The following is a 19,875-nucleotide window of genomic DNA, read 5'->3' as shown; positions in this document are numbered from 1 at the left end:
AAAGGGGTTTAAGAATCCACACTGGGCAGATCAGGCCTCAGCTACCTAGTGAGATCAAGGTCAGCCTGGAGTACACAGGACACACGCACACGCGCGCACACACACACACACACACACACACACACACACACACACACACACGATAAGAACAAGAGAAAAGTTTTACAAAGCCATAACCTGATGAGTCTGGTCTCTAGAATCTAGGGCGGTGGCTGCTGATTTCCGTGCCCCAGGCTGTCTTAACTGAGTCACGAATCCTGATTGAAATGGACCAGAATCTTGAAATAGTATGCTGGTGAGTCTCCCAAACAATAATGGAAAAGATTTCACTTTTTCTCCAAACAGACCGTTAAAAAAAAAAAAATGTCATTTACAAAACCAAAAGAAAATAGTCTTTCCTGGGAGTGTCCTCACTATTTCCTTTGAAAGAGTGGCCAGTGATGAGCCATGTGCCTAGGCCCCAGCACCACCTGGTCAGGAGAAACAGGGCCCTTGGGATGTGTGAATGGGTCCCAGCTCTGGGGCAAAGCCACCAGGGATTTTTCCACTGAGTGATGGGAGGAACACTTCTAGGTGGGGCCCTTTAATGAAAGGCAAAGCAATTTGGAAAAAACAAGATCTGGCTACAGAGCACAAAAAGGATTTTTATGGAGAATGCTGGCCATCCACTAAAACGCTGCCAGGGCCAAAGTCTATCTGGACCCTCAAGAAGCCCGACAGGCACTAAAGTGACCCATTGACCCTTGAGTGATGGGAATCTCTTGCTGGGATGTTCCAGGTTCGGTGAGAGACGTGCAGGCCTTGCAGTCCCTGCCAATAAAATTGGTGTCCTGTAAGGCGTTGGTTGCCAAGAGGGAGATTGAGGCCTCTGCTTCTTGGAGTCCCATCACAGCACATCCGACCATGACTTTCCTCCCACGCACCAGCACACGAGGCTGCAAGGACATCGCATTCTGGGCTCTTGTGTCCTTAAGCCATTTGATGATGCACAGGACCAAGGGAAAGTTGCTTGTTGAGGTCACATGCCCTGTGCACGCATTCAAACTAGACAGAAAATATTCTCTGGTGTCCGAGTGAGATTCCTGCATTTCCAAACCCACACTGAGCACAGATCTCTAGAGAGGTGCTTCTGACAGCCGTTGTCTCTGAAGTGGCCGCTATTCGCTGACATGGCATCTTCTTCGCCCTTAGCCTTGGCGGAGGCTCTTCTCGACATGCTCCATGCAGGCTCCCTCCGCTTCACACAGAGACAGACTCAAGAGTGAACGCCACCTCGGGCTTTGCAGTCAGATAGCCCCAGCTGCAATTCTGAATCTACCACCGATTTGTATTTAGTTTTGGATAGTTCACTGTAGACTGTGCCCACCAGGTTCCTCTAACCGTAAGCCCAGGTGACACTGTGTGCACAAGACGCTCCCAAAGCAGCAGATTGTGAAATGCATGGAGTTAAGACAAATACGTCTCCTCTTCGGACACAGAGATCACGAGTTTTAAAATGTTAAGCTGTTCACATTATTCCTACTGCTTTTTATAACTCCAGTATCTCCAGAGATCACACTGTGGGTTGTAGGTAGTGCTCCAATTTCCCATGAATCCAAGTGTGGTGATTTACCACCAGGTATCCTTGGGCAGTGAATTTCCCTTGGATTTCACAGTGTAGTGATGTGCACCTGTAATCTGAGGGCTCAGGAGACAGAGGCTGGAGGAATGTAAATTCTGCACCAACCTGGACCCTGCCTCAAACAAACAAACAAGAATCAAAAACTTAATGTATCTGAAACAATTTATTCGGTGAGACAACACTAAAACCTTGTTCATTTCCCGTGGAACTCACACCAATAGCTTGGCATAGGAACCTGGCCATGTCCTCTTCTCCTAACTCATCTCTCAAGTCACCTCTCCCACTCAAACACTATTATTCTGCTTTTAAATTTCCTGGCAAACCCAGGAGAGCCTTTGGTAATGTTGCAATTGGGCCATCTGTTTTGTTGCTGTTGCGTCTCTACACCACCAGGTGGCGATGTTGAACATGAGGTAGCGTACAACCCTGAAGACATGGTAGCCAGCCACCTTGGCCAGGCTCTCGCTGCCCTGAGCTTGTCCACAGTCTCTTGGAGCCCTGCACACAAGCTCTAGAGGGCTCCTTTGATTTATGTTCAGTGTCCGTAGCTGGGTAGCTTCTAGCCTCAGCTATGTAGTTGAACAAGAATCCTTCATACATCGACTCCTATTTGGCTTGGCAAGTGTAATGACTGAAGGTTTGTGTTTCTTTAAAATTCCTATGTTGTGAGCCTAGGCCCCCACATGACCATCTGGAAACAGCTTTTATGGAAGGAATTGGGATAGAGGAGGCCACAGGGTAGAGCTTTGATCCATAGGATGAATTGCCTGTCAGGAAGACATACCTGTCATCTCCACGTGTACACACCACCCAGTGTCTGTCTACCTGCCAAGCAGTTTCTCCCCAGAATCTGACCATCTTGGTGCCCTGAACTTGGACTTCTCACAGTTTTCATTTGTCTTAGTTACTTTTCTGTTGCTGAAATAAAAGATCTTGACAAGAGCTACTTAAGGAAGAAAGGGTTTGGGGGCTCACACTTCCAGAGGGACCCCATCTATCACAGCCGGGAAGACAGCAGCAGGAAGACAAGGCATGGTGGCTGGAGCCAGAAGCTGGCTGGTCACATTGTATCCACACTCAGGAAGCAGAAAAGCAATGGGGCTCATTTTAAAGCATCAAGACCCTCCCCCAATGACATCCTTCCTCCAATGAGGCTCCACCTCCTAAAAGGTCCCTCAGTTGTCCCAAATAGCACCATTGCCTATGACTCAAGTGTTCAAACACATGATATGGGGGCCATGTCACATTCAAACCACATCATGACACTGAAAAATTCAATCACGATTGTTGAAGCCATGCTGCTTACAGTTACCTGCTATGGCAGCCAGACTCAGTTCTCTGGTGCTCTTGTGTCCAATCCTTCCCTCATTCCTGGACCACCATGGCCCTGCTTGAGCCGGGAATCTGAGGTCCTAAGTGCATTTGGGGAAGGGGCGCATGCTGTGGGATGTTCTGTATGGCAAATGTGTTGCTGATTAGTCAATAAATAAAACACTGATTGGCCATTGGCTAGGCAGGAAGTGTAGGCGGGACAAGGAGGAGAATAAAGCTGGGAAGTGGAAGGCTGAGTCAGAGAGACACTGCCAGCCGCCATGATGAAAAACAGCATATGAAGATGCCGGTAAGCCACAAGCCATGTGGCAAGGTATAGATTAATGGAAATGGATTAATTTAAGCTGTAAGAACAGTTAGCAAGAAGCCTGTCACGGCCATACAGTTTGTAAGCAATATAAGTCTCTGTGTTTACTTGGTTGGGTCTGAGTGGCTGTGGGACTGGTGGGTGACAGAGATTTGTCCTGACTGTGGGCCAGGCAGGAAAACTCTAGCTACAGGCGCAGGCTTCAGGTGGGCACATGCAGATCGGGGGGGGGGGGGGGGGGGGGGTGGGCTCCAACATGTACTCATGTGGCCTGACCAGGGTCCTTTTGTCTAGGACTAGTCCGGATTGTCTGAGTTCTGGTTACAGCAAGGCCACCCACCGTGAGCCCTAAGTGGTGAGTTCATTCTCTCTGTGCCTCTCTGTCCTTCCCTGGAAAATGGGTCTCACCTAGCAGGATTGTTGTGAGTACAGAGTGAGTGAATCAGGCCACATAAAGGGCCTGATTAGAATAACACCTGGCAGGTGAGGGTGTGATAGGACTCGGCTCCCCCAAGCATTCACACACCATCATCCCCTCACCCAGGCACAGACTAGGAAGCCAGGACAGCAGTGTGCTCTGTGCAATGAACATAGACAGACAGCCTTTCAGAAGGCTGTGCCTGATTCTCTGCAGCTGTCTTTCTCCACAAAGACCCCTCAGACCCCCGATTTCTTCCCTGGCTCCCACTTCCTGTCTCATCTTCACTCTCCTTGCTTCCCTCTGGGACACCTGCCTGTTCTTGTCTCTGTAACCATCTAGTCACTAGCCTCCCACATGTGCATATGTTTCTGGGGTTCCCCTTCCATCTCAGTCAGAAACAAGAATAAGAAATAAGCAGTTTCCTTCAGGAGACCCCAGTGGAGACATCTCTCTTTCATGGTGGAAATGGTTTTGTTACACTACGCCACTTTGGAGTGTGTGTCCCAATTGAAGTGACCCACCCACAGGCAGTGGTGACACCTAATCAGTGGCATCAGGGCCCGTGTCCCAGAGCACAGGGAGCATGAGTTGGGGGAATAAATAAGGATGCAGCCTTTGGTCTCTGCAGGGTCTCTTGGCCAGGCCAGCAGCCCTTCCTCCATCCTCATGGTGGGCAGCTGTTGTGGATATCACTCTGTATAAATAAAATGCTGATTGGCCAGTAGCCAGGCAGGAAGTATAGGCGGGACAAACAGAAAAGAGAATTGTGGGAAGAGGAAGGCTGAGTCAGGAGACACCAGCCCACCGTCCAGGGAGTAGCATGTAATAGGCACACAGGTGAAGCCATGGAATACATGGCAACATCTAGATTAACGGAAATGGGCTGAGTTTAAGTGTAAGAGCTAGTTAGTGGTAGGCCTGAGCTAACGGTCAAGCAGTTTTAAATAATATTAGCCTGTGTGTGTTTATTTGGGTGTGAGCAGCTGCGGAAACGCAAGGACGCAGGAGCTGGGCGACACAGAAAAACTTCAACTACAGGCAGCTAACAGGCTGCTCCTGGGCTCTGAGCTCCCTCCTGGGAGTGGCTTGTTCGAGAGCCCCTTGGTCATTCCATTTCCGACTTCACCCCAGGGCATCACTGAAGCCAGGCTTTTCTCTAGCAACGCAAAGTTCACAGCTTTGGCATTAAGTGCCCCGTTCCCCTTCAACAGTTGGAAAGCAAAGCTCCTCACTGTGACCACTCCTCCTGGGGAGAGCCCTTCCTGTGTCCATGACAGAGCCCTGATGCCAATTTCAACTATAAAATAAAATCCGACTTGGTGCCAATGGGGCTTAATCAATTAGATCCTTCAGAATGAACATTAAAAAAAAAAGTCGGGGCTGGAGAGATGGCTCAGAGGTTAAGAGCACTGGCTGCTCTTCCAGAGGTCCTGAGTTCAATTCCCAGCAAGCACATGGTGGCTCACAACCACCTATAATGAGATCTGGTGCCCTCTTCTGGCCTGCAGGGACACATGCAAGCAGAACACTGTGTACATAATAAATAAATAAATCTTTAGCCGGGCGGTGGTGGCACACGCCTTTAATCCCAGCACTCGGGAGGCAGAGTCAAGCAGATCTCTGTGAGTCTGAGGCCAGCCTGGTCTACAGAGTGAGATCCAGGACAGCCTCCAAAGCTACACTGAGAAACCCTCTCTGGAAGGAAAAAAAAAAAGTACACTCAAGGATGGACGTGCCTGGGTTCTCTGCAAAGGCTGCACTGTTTTACAAAGAGACGATTGTCAGTGGGTTTAGTATTGAGGGGGGTCCTCACACCTGCGATCCTGACGGATGCCTGTATTTCATGGGGGTGAGGGTGGGGGAGGGGCTGGAAAGCCAACAAAAGGGTGAGGTAAGCCAGATGTGGTGGCTCAGCCCTAGAATCCCAGGATTCTAAGTTCCTCTGCCTCAAAACCAAAATGAAAACCAAAACAACCACCAAATAACAAAAGTGAGGGTCTCACTGGAGAGATGGGTCAGGGGTCAGGAGCACTGGCTGCTCTTCTGGAGGACCCAGGTTCCATTCCCAGCACCCACATGGCTGCTCACAACCATCTGTAATTCCAGTTCTGGGGTATCCAACACTCTTTTCTGGCCTCATCAGGTGCTATCATACACAGGCAGTCAAACGTTCACACACAAAAAAGAAAAAGAAAAAATAATAACTAAAAATAAATCTAAAGCATAATAAGCCCACCATGCAGCCCAATGTCACGTGTATTTTTAAAGTGAGGGTAGGTAAGGCGGGGAGGGAGGCTCTGGGGCTCGTTCCAGGCAGTTGGGGTGACTTTCCAGCAGGCTGCAGGAATGAAAGCTGAGGAGACCAGCTTGGCTTCCAATTCCAGCTGTGCATCCTGCCTCTCTGTGACGGGGACTGATGGTGTCATCTCTGGAGGGAGTCTCTTCTCTGGGATACCCCTTGAATTTGCGTGGGCACGTGAGGTGCCTGGGTATCATAGGGTCAACCCTGCCTGGGGATGAAGTGCTCACCCTGCAGAGGTCAGGGCTACAAGGGAAGAGCTGAGCCCCAGGTAGAGTGACAGCTGGCGCGGTCTTGGTAGGAGGCCTGCATACCCTCTGGCTTCAGTATCCATAGGACTCCCTGCCTGGCTGAGGGTCTTCTGTGGCCACTCTGTCCCTGAGTTCTGTTGTTTACTTCAAACCCAACTGGCACCCTCCGGCTGACCTCTGGCATGGCCATCTCTCCAGGGACCCCAGGGAGTGGCTGATTCTCACTACCTTAGACCTGTTTATAGAGGGAGAGAGATGACACCGGCTCTTCACTGGGCCTGGTGGCAGCTCCACAAAGACACCTTTCAAGCCATTCAGCCGGAAAGCTGGGGACACGGTGCAGAATGATGGCAAATGAGGTCAGGGCGGGCGGCTCTGCTGAGCACAGGAATAGCCACCCCGTCTCACTGTGGCCCAGACTGTGGGAGCTACACAGGCATCTGGGCCCCTGCTCCATAAGCGGGAGGAAACAGAGGGGTGCAGACCCTCGCCTGAGGCTGCTCAGCTCTGCTAGGGAGCCATAACTTCGAACACTGATCTCTGAGGTCAAAAATGTGTTCTTGAGTTGGGCTATCTTGCTTCCCTTAGCAAAATTAACACCAATAGCTCCTGATTAGTCTGTAACCCTCAAATACACCCACTTTATAGATGAGTCTGAAGGTCGGAGAGAACCCGTCTTTTCTACGATAGGAAATGGTATACTTGGGACTCATTATCCATTCTTTCAACCTGTGATGGGTGGGGGGGCCACGACAACACGACCTGGCTGTGAGGCTATGAAGCTGCCCGAGCGCACTGGAGCCTTGCTGACAGCTTCTGGCACTGCTGTGTGCTGAGGCCTGGCTCCGCCTAGGCTGGGGACTCGGCATTCTCTGCAACTGCTACTGTCTGGTGACGACTGGATGCTTAGCTATTGTTCAATTGGCATGTCCACTGCCCATTCCATAAGTCAAAAACAGAGGCTCGGGAGGAAAAAGGCCACCCGATGGCTGTAAATTCCACCTGGGAGATAAGCTGGGAGCAGGGGCAGTCTTCTCCATAGTTCACACAGTCAGCCTGTACCTCCTGTGACACTGCCAGTGAAGAGGGCCCCTCCACTTCACCGCCTGCACCAGGTAAACCCACCTCTCAGGCAAGCCTGGGTGGTTTGCCCAGCTCTGTTGTCTCTCCTACATCTCCCCTTCCCTTTAGGATTCTGATCTGGCTTCCCGAGGGAGACATGTTTCTTGAGCTAGGCTCCCAGGGCCTCCTGCCACTGTTAGACTGGCTGAGAAACTTTGTAAAATGGGAACAGTGACTGTCCTGATCTTTGGGGTGTTGAGATGGTCAGATGAGTCACTGATGGTGCATGCCCACTGCCCCTCGCTTGCCGTGAGCAACAGTGGAGCCTACGAAGCTCAATGAAGACCAAACAGCAGTGCGGACCATGACGGCACTGCTGCAGAGGCCTCCTCCTTCAGGGACGGGAAGGTGTCGGTGGTCCTGGGACTCCTGTGGCCTGTGTTCCATCTATGCCTGCTCTGTCCTATCCCACCCCGTCCCACCCAACCCCATCTGCTGCTGCCTGTGCTCTGTGCCTATTCTAGTCTGCTCCACTCAGCCCTGTTCTATCCTAGCCTGCCCACTCAACACCCCGGCCCAGCCTGCTCACTTCCCCACGCAACCCACTCACTGCCCCCCCGCCCGCCCGACCCAGCCCACTCACCGCCCCCATCCCTTCCCTCCACTAGAGCACCATGCCCCAGCCCATGAGTTCAGGTTGAATGTTGATTCTGTACCTACCCCATGGCCGTGGCTGTCACTACTGCTCACAAGTGGATGGGGCACGAGTCCTGTCAGTGCCCCCCAAACCACCTTCACGACAGCCCATGGACATCACAAGCCTCCCCTTCCTAGCTCTGACAGCTCCCTTCAGAAGCTTGGATAGATGGGGTCCTCCCTAGCCGACTCTCCACCTCCTCTGGGTCCTGTCAACATACCCCCACTTTCCTGTAGGAGAGTCCTGGTGGGATGGGTCAGGCCTGGGCTCTAGCCAGGCCCCAAGGCTGGCAATCTCCATTCACAGACCTGGTGCCCTTTCTCTGACACCTCACATGGTTTGAGTGGGCCTGGCTCTGCTCTCAGGGGAGACCCCCCCATACACACGCATTTCCTGCTATTCAGAAGGCACACCCAGAGAACAGGGGTTGCTCTGCTGCCCTCAGAGCCTCTTATCACATGCCTCCCTCCACTCTTGCGGTGCCCAGCCTGACATGCTACAGCTTAGTGTGGCTGCGGGCTGGGATGGCCATGTGCTACCCGGGGGGGGGGGGGGGGGGAGCCTTGAGTATCAGTGGAGTGGTGAGTTCTAAGACTTGGGTTTGGGCTCAGAGGAAGCAGACACCTGGCTTCTGAAGCTGGCTGTGGTTGACGGCCACATGGACCCAGAACTGGCCTGGGCAAACAGCACCCTGTGCGGTACAGCCTGTCTCCTGGAGCTGTCAGGTTCTCTGGATCAAAGGGCATATGACCAGTGTCAACTGTGCACACATCTTCCTGGGGACATGTGGGGAGGCAGGGGCAAAGGGCAGAGAAGTGGTTCTGAGTCCTTGGTGTCAAAGAACTCATTTTTACAACAAGCCACGTGTTCCCAGCACAGATTTAACAAGGTGAATCGGGGTGGCATTGCACAATGCTCCCTTCATGGGGATTTCACCCAATAACATTCCCATATTTTTACCGCCCACCCTCACGAGTTTATGGAGAGATCTGTGCTTAGACTGGAAACCAGTAAAACCCTATTAATAACTTACGGGCTATAAATACACTTCTGTTAGCCTCACAGACCATGAGAACAGCTTCATGGACTTTTACCAAGTTTGCTGGGTAAGTTTACAATGGTCTAAGCTGCTGTAGGGAATGAGTCCTGGACAGGATCAGACATGGGCAGTGGGAGGAAAGCACATGGGGTGAGGTAGAGGCTATGAGACAGGACAGGCACATGTAAAACCCGGCAGGCTGATGAGGCCCGCAGCTTCCTCTGGCTCTCTTGGACCACTGGCCAGGTGACCAGCTGTGCTACGTGACAGGGGCTGTCACGTGCTTTAGCTGTCTTCTACATTGTGAACACTTGTGGGCCAGCACCTGCTCGGAGAGAGCTCAGTTCATACCACGTGAGTAGATCAAAGGTTTTCAGCAGATGTTTCCCATTGTGTATGTGCTGAGATGTGTCTTAAGTGATTTGTTTTTGTGCTAAAAATTAGCCAGGCTTTTCAAAATGTAATATACACACAGAGGGGAATACTACTCAGCCTTCAAAAAGAAGGGACGATGTTAGGAGGGAAGACAAGCTTCCGGTCTTCAGCCATGGCCTGGTCACCTCTCATGGCAAGCACGTGGCCAGTTTACACGTCTTTGTTCCCTTTGGGGAAGATGAGGCCCCTGACTTGGTAATTCAAATCAATTGGATGGGGCCCCAGCTTGGAATGAGTTAACCCCAGAGAACTGACATGGTTGAACGTGCTAACAGAGGGAGAGTAACCAAGGTTGTGGGGGAGACAAGCTTTGGCTGCACATCCCTGCTCCTCAGTCGGCTGTGAGGAAAGCCTTGTGAGCCTTGACTTCTTCATAGAATGGAGACTATCCTTCCGGAATTGTGAAAACCAAGTGAGGCTATGCACAAGGCAGGGCCTGGCTCTTGGCTCCTTTTATTTTTTCTTGAGGAGACTAGTGAGTAGAAGGTTCTCAGTGAGAAGCCATGTCTTAGGAAGGAGGGTCAAAGGCACCGTGGTGCCTGGAGGCAGTGCGGTATGAGAGAACAGTTGTGATTACTGGCACATAGCCTTGGAGTCCACTCCTGGAGATACTACCTTAGACAAGGTGACTGACAACTGACAATGTACTGTGTCAACTATCCTAGCCTGTCCTTGGCATCCACAGGACACAGGACAGCCAGCCACAACCTTATCTAAACAGCCTTCAAACCCAAACCCCAGTGCTAGCCTCCACCACAAACTCCCTGACCTTTGCTGGGCCCCCAGGTATCTCCACTGACCTTTCTGGTCCACAAAACCTTTGGCAGTTCCAGGCAATGCTCTGAGCTTCCTTGGCCAACTCAATATCAAAGGCCACTTAGGAGTCGAGTTATGGGCAGGCGTGGCTAAGCCAAGAGGTCCAAAGGTGGTCCTTGCAAGGGACTCCGGGGGGAATTCAGACACGTGTTCTCACCGTCCAGGTGGTGTTGGCACAGCCATGTGAACCGTATGGTTAGTCCATCAGTAGGAGTCACATCACCAGCCTTGGGGAAGAGGTCCTGCAGTGGCACTGACTGGTACACTCGAGGCTCTGGCACTTGCACAACTGGGGATGGCAACCTCCGCAGGGCAATGCGATGCTGCCTTTTGGAACCAGTGTCCACGTGCTGCTGGGGTGCACCCAGTGTTTCTCGAGCTCACAGGCTGGTAACACAGCACACAGAACTTGCGAGTTTTACGTTAGTACAAGACAAGCCACAGTGGCAAAAGCCAAGCTAGACCCCTGTATAGAAGCCAAAGTCACACTGAGCATCTCGAGGTCAAACAATTGGCTCTAGGAGATGGTAGGCTGGGTCAGTGCCAAGCTGGTAACTAGAAATGTGCCAGGAACGAAGGTCTCCAGCAGCAACCACAGATGTTGGTTCTTGCCAAAAAGGAATACAGGAGTTGGGGGTGAATATGATCAAACTACATTGTGGGAAACGCTGAAAGGAATAATGAAAATATTTCAAAGAGAATGAATGGCAAGTGTGTTTAATAGGTGAAGGAGTTCTGGAGGACTAACCTTCCTTGGGGAAGAATTGTCTTACTTTTTGGACCATGATTTCCTCTAAGGTTCTGTGTGATGAACCCAATACCTAAAGCTTAAAGATTCAGGGGTCTACACAGATCTGGGGGGCAACCTGTCTGAGCCTCGCAGGGCTGTCTTGACTACACCTCCAGCAGTTTGAAGACATCCACCTTGGGAACACAGGCACATCTTCCCTCTTGACTTGGCTAAGAGCCCAATATCCATCTTCTAAGAGCACAAGTCTCTCTCAAAGCTCTGCTTTTCTCAACTCAGCCTCACTGAGTCTAAGTGGAAAATGTGAGGCCAGAACTGTGGAGACTGAGCTCTTAGGAGGCAACACTGGAAGTCTGCACTTCTGGGCATCTAGTCAGGTCTTCTTCAGTAATGGGAAAACAAAGCAAGAACACAGATCAAACCCTGCCTGCTTAAAAACACACAAAATCAGGTCAACAGAGCATCTCTAAGTAGGAATTTCCTGAGCTGGTCTATTCTGCCATCGTTTCTTAGGTGAGGCCAGTGTGGGACAGCTGTTCAGTCTCAGGAAGGAGGTCCCAAGGTCTGTGTTCTTGCAGGAAAGACCCTCTCAGGAGACACACTTCTCTGATGTGCAGGACAGTACAGGAAAGGACTGTGTTCTGCTCCCAGCTGCTGACAGACAAGGCCAGCAACCTGTTCCATGGAGATGGTACTGTATCCAGAAGGGGAAAATAGATCACGCCTCTGAGGTCACTTCCACCTGTGCTGAGGACCGGGCCAGCTTCTTTGGACACAAGGGCAGGTGCTACAAAAATCTTGCCAAGTTCTTGGCAGGCAACATAGTTATCACCGAGGGATTTGTGGTAAAGGTGGAAGGGAAACATTTTGTTAGATCTGGGCTGAGCATGTAGCTCAGATGTAAAACATGTGCTTAGCAGGTGCAAGACACTGGGTTCTACCCCCAGCACCATAAAACCTCCAAACCTAACAAGTTAGATCAACAATATCAGCAGCACACTCAACTATGAAGGATTCTTAGTTTGAAGTAATCTTTGCCACATCCAAGGCCCAGTATTTGATGTGTGAGAAAGGCCCAGCATCACCTGGGGCCTTGTGAGATACAAACTTCTGGGCCAGTGACCTGAATTCAATTACTGGCAGGAGAGAACCAATATCCGCAAGTTGTCTTCTGACCTCCACACATGCAACCTGTCCCCTCCTCACCCCACCCCAGGCCAATAATTAATGTATTAAAAAGAGAAAAGAAAAGAAATACAAACCGTGAGTTCCCCAGGCCTTCTGAACCCTAACACCCAGCTCCCCCGCTCTGCCCTGAGATACGCAGGGGCACTGGTACTCATCCAAGCTTGAGATGAGCTGAACATTCATTCAACAAGACACTGCCTGGCCCTGATCAGCTGCATTGTCCAGCCTGAGCCAGGGTGCCTTCAGGTTCCAGCCGCCAATCCTTCATTCCCATCAAGTCAGGCTTGGTAAAGAGACAGCAGGCAGGAAGACGAAAGGGAGTCACCTCCACAGACAGAGAGAGGCTAAGATTCTGTTGAGGCTTTAGGAAAACATCATCAAATGACTTTATTGTAAAACATCCACTATTTATTAACAGTTGTTCTTCTAAAAACACAAACATGAGAACTGAGCACCACATCCACAGTGACTCGCCCCTACGGCTAGGGAGACGCCAGGACAGAGGCGGTGGGGCTTTCCTTGCACCCCAAGTCTCAGCTTCCTCACTCACTCCAGGGCTCCAACTACCTCTGACAAGAGGAAGGAAACCACTAAAATCCCCAAGCACAGGAAGGTCACAATAACCTTAGGGCACTGTCGTTACTGCTGCACACTCCAGCCTGTAACTCTAGCAACAATATCAAACCCACCATCAAACAGCCGCTCCCACTGACCTTTGCTGTCCTGACCGGCGAGCCCCAGCCTGGCTTCTACCTACTGCAGAGCACAAGCGTTAACATCGACATGCAGTGTCCGTGTTCAAGTATAAAGGTTTGTTCAGGACAGCCCAAGTCATGTAGTGCTTAAACCTCTGTAGTGTCTACTATGGTCAGACCCTTGGACAAGCTGGTCAGAGATGGCACAATGCATGAGCAAGTATGGACAACTGTCCCACCACCAAACTTGCTCTCCATCCAATATGGACACCACCCTAGTCAAGGCCAAAATCTTGACATCAGTAGTGACGTAGTTGAATAAAGTTATATTCATATGAAACAGGAATCCATTTCATTTCTTCATTAAATGGAGTTTTCCAAAGGTATCAGGCATATTCTAAAAAAAAAAAAAAAAAAAAGATAATCATGCAAAATGGTACTTTTGGTTAACGCCTATATTCATTAACTATATGTTCCTAAAAGAATTTACAATGAAATGGAAAAGATTTAAAACAAATGTTTTACATGTACTTCATGATGGATCAAGGATCCCTCCCAAGAGGCACAAGAAGACAGCCTGCTGTGGGATGGTCTGTATGTCAAGTGTGTTGTTGATTGGTCAATAAATAAAACACTGATTGGCCATTGGCTAGGCAGGAAGTATAGGCGGGACAAGGAGGAGAATAAAGCTGGGAAGTGGAAGGCTGAGTCAGAGAGACACTGCCAGCCGCCACGATGACAAACAGCATGTGAAGATGCCGGTAAGCCACGAGCCACGTGGCAAGGTATAGATTAATGGAAATGGATTAATTTAAGCTGTAAGAACAGTTAGCAAGAAGCCTGCCACGGCCATACAGTTTGTAACCAATATAAATCTTTGTGTTTACTTGGTCGGGTTTGAGCGGCTGTGGGACTGGCAGGTGAGAGAGATTTGTCCTGACTGTGGGCAGGCAGGAAAACTCTAGCTACAACAGCCCTTCAACTGCCCACGTTCAAAAACCTAGGTCAACTGCTTCCTTACCCAATTTTACCTTCATGACCCACTAACAGCAGAACAAGGGGCCAGAACACGCCCCCAGGGTGTGATGATGGCAGGTGAGAGGTCTACTGCTCATACCATGGCTCCCCAAACCCAGTCCAGCATTCACCTCTGTATCCCCAGCTAATTTTCAAAGTTGAGATTAAATCCTAAACCTGAGACAATGAGAACAGAACTGAACTGCATGGTAATCCAGTGCAACATGGATTACCGAATGTCTCCCTTGGGAATGCTGCTGGATTTCATATGCAAATCACCAATGTTAACTGGTGGCAGGGAGTCAAGTGTAAGCATTTCAGAGAAGATGACTTCCACATGAGTCCCTGTGTAAACCAGTTGCCACCATGGTTCCTGATGAGGTTTCCTGTGGTGACTTGGATGCTAAGCCCTGCTGGCACAGAGCACACTTGCCAATATGGGGTGTGCTAGCGCTGAATTCCGAGATGGCTCACTGGGGTGAGGTCCACTCAGCGCTCTCTTCTGACCGGTGTGAAACATGTCTAATTACAGCTTACCCTGTTTCTAACCATCTCACACACTGACTAGCAGAGAGGAAAGATGGGGTGGGTACCAAACCTTAGGAAGCGTCTTGGGATGGCGCTGGCGGATCCTGGCTTTCAGGCTCTGGAGGTGGGGCTGGCAGAGCTTCTTTTTTCTGGGCTGCCAGGAACTCATGAATTGCTCGCTCTATCTGTGGCCTGAAGATGTGGTTTAGTTTGGGGTCCACCACCTGAGAGATGATCCTGTCCACTCCTGCTTCCAGCATGCCTGACCTGTGGAGAGAAGCAAACCAGTGTTATTTAGCTCCCAAGTCCTCCTCTGCACCAGAAAGTCCCGAGTGCCATTCAAGAGCCCGCCAACACCCACTGTCCCCGGATTTAGACCATGGTCTTTCGAAGGGTTCCCAGCGGCCTGCCACCCACCGTTCCTAATGCAGTCTCCACTTCATACAAAGGAACCAAACAGAGCTAAACAGACTGCTCCAAAGGCCAGCACATGTGACAAACCATGAGAGCAGGCTGGCCACGGTGCAGGGTGAAACTGCAGTCGGTGTCAAAGGCAGCAGCAAGCCTTGTGTGCCTTGTTTTCTCAGCATTTATTCTCAGCAGCCGGAACAGAGGTGGCTTCCCGCAGCTGTTACTCCATCCAGCACAAACCAGTGAGACACAGAAAGACTGGACATGCTACATGCAGCTGCTCAACCCAGGGCGACTACTGACCCCTTCTTTTTGAGACCTCTGCACCAACAGAACTCACCTTGAGAAAGGGAGCAGGACTGGGCAGACTAAAAGACAGCAGGGGCAGCTTTAGATGCCACACTCCCCTAGTGCTCAGAGCGCTTTACGTGGGTGTTAATCTTCATTTGTAAGATTCCGAGTTCAGTGGTCATAAGCCACACAGTGAGTGCTATAGTGCTTGTCAGCAAAATCCTCTGTTTTTAAACTTTTAAATTTCACAATCACTGTATAGTCCCAAGAAGTTTCAAGGAAATATACAAGCAGGCTCATACATCTTTAGCCAGCACTTCAGTGTTAGCACCTTGCCTAACACTACACTACCAAACCAGGAATCTGGCACCAGTACAATCCAGACTGTGTTAGATGACCTGCACTCGTGTGTGTGTGTGTGTGTGTGTGTGTGTGTGTGTGTGTGTGTGTGTGTGTGTGTGTGTATTTATCTGGCCTACCTTGTGTTGCTGTAACAAAATAACTGAGGTGGGGAAACTCATGTATAAAGAGGTACACTTGGCTCATGGATTCTAGTGGCTCCAAGTCACTAACACAGTGCCAGCAGTGTCTGCTAAAGGTCCCTATCTGTATTACATCATGATGAGCATGCACATGCCGAGACTAGGCTGCCTGGAGAAACGCAGCTGAACTCACCAATTTCTTTTCTTTCTTTCTCTGAGAGGTCTCACTGGGTAGCTGAGGCTGGTCTGGAACTCATTACATAACCAAGACTCAGCCTCCTGAGTGCTGGGATGACAGGAGTGTGACAGGCCTGACATTTGGCCCAACTCAACAACTGATTCTCAAAGAACTTATTTAGTGCCACAGAGGTGAAGGCCCCATGACCTCAACACCTCCTACCAGCTCCTGCTACCAACACCAACTCACTGCGGATCAACTTCTACCATAGGAGCCTCTGGGTGTGCAGCACAACTTCACTACCTGAGCTGCTTAGGGTATGCACCAGCACAGCTAAGATGCCCAACAGCACCGAGAGCGCCCTGGCGCTCCAGCTTTCTTGATCAACTCCCATCATGCCCTTGGTAGCTGCCACTGGCCACACATCTCTGCACTGGTAGCAAATGTAGTCATTTCTCAGCCTTCCAAGACTTACTTTTCTCACCAGTTCCCTGATGCTTCTGTTTTCAGAGTCCTGCTTCATAAGCTAAGCTTTTATTCAACAACTTAGTGGACGAAGAAGGGCCAAATATAAGTCCTGGTGTTAAAAGCCAAAATGGATTCTGAACAGATCAGAAAAAACTTACTTTGATGTGGGAGCCCACAAAGGTTTCCTAGTGAGATCTGAGCTTGCTTTACACAGCAGGGCTGCATTAGGGGATGGCTGGACCACATGCATAGTCACCAGATGTTTGGGATGGTCTGCATTTGGCTGTGCTGGGGGAGGTCTTTTGCCTCACCCCTTGGCATTCCTTTACAAAGTCCTTTAGTTGAGACAGAAGGGGCTGGTGGGTTGAGACCCAAGCCCTCCGAGGCTTTCCTATGTTTCTATCTGTCTCTCTCTATATATATATATCCTTCTAGCCACGAACACCTCATTTTTCCCTCCCCTTGGAATCCATGACCCACCCCCAGTGTGCCAGTGACAATGAGGCCACTCATGTGATTCACTATAGCACCTTCTCTAGCAAAGGTTCAGTTTGTTTCTGTAAAGGACAATGTCTTACAGGACATCTTTCTGCAAACTGTCACCACACTTTAGCAACCGTGGTCACCGAACACACAGAACTCACATGCCTGTGAGAACAAAGGTGAAGCCCTGTTGGCCCACACCCAAACACTGACATCTTGGCCTAAAACTCGCTCTCAGGTTCAGATTACACTGAAAGCTTCCAAGAACCAAGTCTCACACTCTGGAAGACCTTCCAGAGTGACCACTGAATATGCACACCCAGAGGCCCCCAGAGGCAGCGGCAGGTGCCCCAGGGCCCTGCTCATCTTCCCCTTGATGCATCGGACAGTAGACGGCTACAGAGCCCCATCGACCAGGAGGCCCGGGAGAGGTCAGCCTGTGCAGCAGCACGCTGGGGCAGTCACCATTTCCTCACGGCTTTACTTACTGAACCACGCTCTGCCTCAGCCCATTCCGTAACTGGTTCTTGTTCATTGCGGGATTCCATTCCTGTTTGTCCAGATGTGTTGACACAAAATTATCCACTTTCTGCCTCAGGTTCTGGTAAGCTGGCTAAGACATTCAGAAGAGACCATGTTATTGTATGTTAGTTACGTTAGTGTATTGAAGTTGTGGAAGGAGCTATTCAGAACACTGCTCTTCACAGAAACACATTTCTCATTTAAACACACTTCCACCTGACCTCAGTGCCCACACGGCAGTACAGGAGCTAGGAATCCACAGCCAGCAGGGTGTCTGCCTTGCAGTGGCCTAACACAGTGCAGGGCGTTACCTATATAAACCAATCTACTCTTAAAGAGACTCCAGGTGGGGAAGGCTTATTAGTATTATTCTGCCCTCATTTACACATTAGACTTTCAGGCTTTGAAGAGTAAACAAAGGTGCCTTCCAGTACAATGTGGCCAAGGGCAGATGCAGGCTGTTTTTGTGAAGGAACTGGTTCTAGATCAAGCTGACTTTACAGGAGTCACCTGACTTCTGAATTTTAGTAATTTCCATTCATAAAATACAAACATTCCTGCTTGCTTGACTCACAGTGGGTGTTCTCAGCGGTACACCAAAGAAAGGCCCCTCCAAATGAAAGGGCCACCCAAACCTCAGCAAGAGTAACAATTAATGCTAAGGGAGTTCTGTGATGAGTTTCCAGGCAAAGCTGTGACGCTCAAAGGAGCCTGGGGTACTTACTCTAATTGCTCCTACAAGCTTGAAACAGGACTAGGAGTACAAGGAACACATGGTTCTGAGAGCCCAACCTCCTCCCTCTCTCCTACTGAAGGCTCATATACCTCCTCACCCCATCCATGCTGAGTGCTGTGTCTCCAGAACTGAACTGAAGCTGTGCTGTCAGGCATGGCTCTGGGCCCTGGATGGGAACATGCAGTGGGAAGGATGGCCTACCTGTGCAGTCTGTGGCCTAAGATGTATATATGTAGAGCACACCTAACCCCACATCAAAGTCATAGCACAAGCCCGGGTAGCCTGCAGCTGATCGCCAAGCCACAGTTGAGGCCTATCTAGACCAGCTGGCGTTGGTGACATGCAGCCCTAACAGCTGTGGAGCAACCACTACCCTGGGTAGTCCTCTCAGTCAGTAAAAAGACCCCTAACTCCACCACCTTAATCTTGGCAAGCTCGATTTGTAAAGGGAAAAGGAATGCTCTCACCCTTAACACACATTCCAAACTACTTTTCCAAGTAAGGCGAATTAGTATTTTTACCGGATAGACTGGCTTTTGCACTGGGTCTAACACAGGCGTCAACTCCCTTTAAATTAAAGGATACAAAAGAAGGGTGCTGACTCTACAGCTTATCCCAGTTTGGCGGAATACAAGTCTGCAAATCATTCCTCTGGGGAAAGGGAATAATTATTGCCGAGTCGTCCGATCCATTCCGTGCTTACAATCACCTCCCTAGTAGCGAACAGAAAATGGGTACGGCTTCTTAAAGCACTCTGCCTTTCCTGACTTTTTTGAAATACGAGTTTCTTTGGTATGGTGAAGGTTTTATGTGTGCAACCGTAAAGTAATCTCCAAGTTCAGAAAGGAGACTGGACTAAAAATCACGGCTGGTAAGTGAAGGGCGTGAGTAGTGCTCAGGTGTGCAGCACCACTCAGAAGGGGCCCCGCGTCCCGGAGGCTCCCGAGCTGCCTTTTGTTTTACTCCCGGCTCCCGCACGTCAAAACAGCGGGGTGCACCGCCTCGCCCCCCACGGCCCGGGTACCTTGGTGTCCACGTCGGCCAGGCAGTCCCGGCGGAAGCTGTCGAACAGGCCGCGACTCTTGAGCTGCTCCACTATGAGAGCGATGAGTTGCGGGTCTCCCGGAGGCAGCGAAGCGGGGTTGACAGGGCCCCCTGCACCACTAGAGCCCGCAGCCGGTCCCGAGGCCTGGCCCGCCGCGCCTGCTCCCGCACCGTCCGCCATGGCCGCGCCCCGCGCCCGCGCCGGGCCCCGCGCTCGGTTGCTCCTCCGGGAGCCGCGGGCCGCGCTGCGCAGACACGGAGGGCCCCACGGAGGCGGCGGCGACGGAGGCGGCAGGGTGGGAGGCGGCGGGGCCCACGACGCTGCCCGCTCGCAGCTCTGCTGGCGCTCGTCTAATGGCGTCACCGGGGGCCTTTGCATTGTGGGACGGTTGGTTTCCTGGAGCCATCGCTCAAGTTCTTATAGACTGGGTCTGGCCGTTGAAAACTACAACTCCCGGCAGACGATTGGCTCGCTCGCGCTAGTTCGCGGGGCAGCATGGGAATTGTAGGCTCAAGCCTTAGTAATGGCTTGAACTCAATCGGACCCGCATCCTTCCCAAATCAGACAGCCCCACAGAGCAGTGAGCAATCACCGTAAAGCTGATTGGAAGTCCACACTTTAAAGACTGTGATTCAATAGCTCTGTTTCCATGTCTGGCAGCCTGTGCTTTTGACGTGCACTCAACTCCCACGACCTCCTTGAGCAATATGATCTGGAAAATTTGGTTAACAATGGATTGATCATATTTCTTTTTCAACAAAAATAATTTTACATATTTTGTACTGATTTCCCCGCTGTTGCCA

General features: G+C 50.6%; 1 protein-coding gene across 1 annotated transcript; it reads right to left on the bottom strand.

The window, feature by feature from the left end:
• Positions 1–12,578: 12,578 nt before the first annotated feature.
• On the bottom strand, positions 12,579–19,465 carry Bod1 (biorientation of chromosomes in cell division 1). Its single transcript, XM_052758914.1, has 4 exons — positions 19,052–19,465; positions 17,258–17,382; positions 14,527–14,723; positions 12,579–13,308 (listed from the first exon to the last, which is right to left on the bottom strand). Exons 1-3 carry the CDS (start codon positions 19,448–19,450, stop codon positions 14,528–14,530), a joined length of 720 nt encoding a protein of 239 aa, XP_052614874.1. The 5' UTR covers positions 19,451–19,465; the 3' UTR covers positions 12,579–13,308; position 14,527.
• Positions 19,466–19,875: the final 410 nt, after the last annotated feature.

This window comes from Peromyscus californicus, unplaced genomic scaffold, assembly GCF_007827085.1.
Source record: "Peromyscus californicus insignis strain IS unplaced genomic scaffold, ASM782708v3 Scaffold_3__1_contigs__length_106647218, whole genome shotgun sequence".
NCBI lineage: Eukaryota > Metazoa > Chordata > Mammalia > Rodentia > Cricetidae > Peromyscus > Peromyscus californicus.
This window is presented reverse-complemented; position numbering and strand designations above follow the sequence as displayed.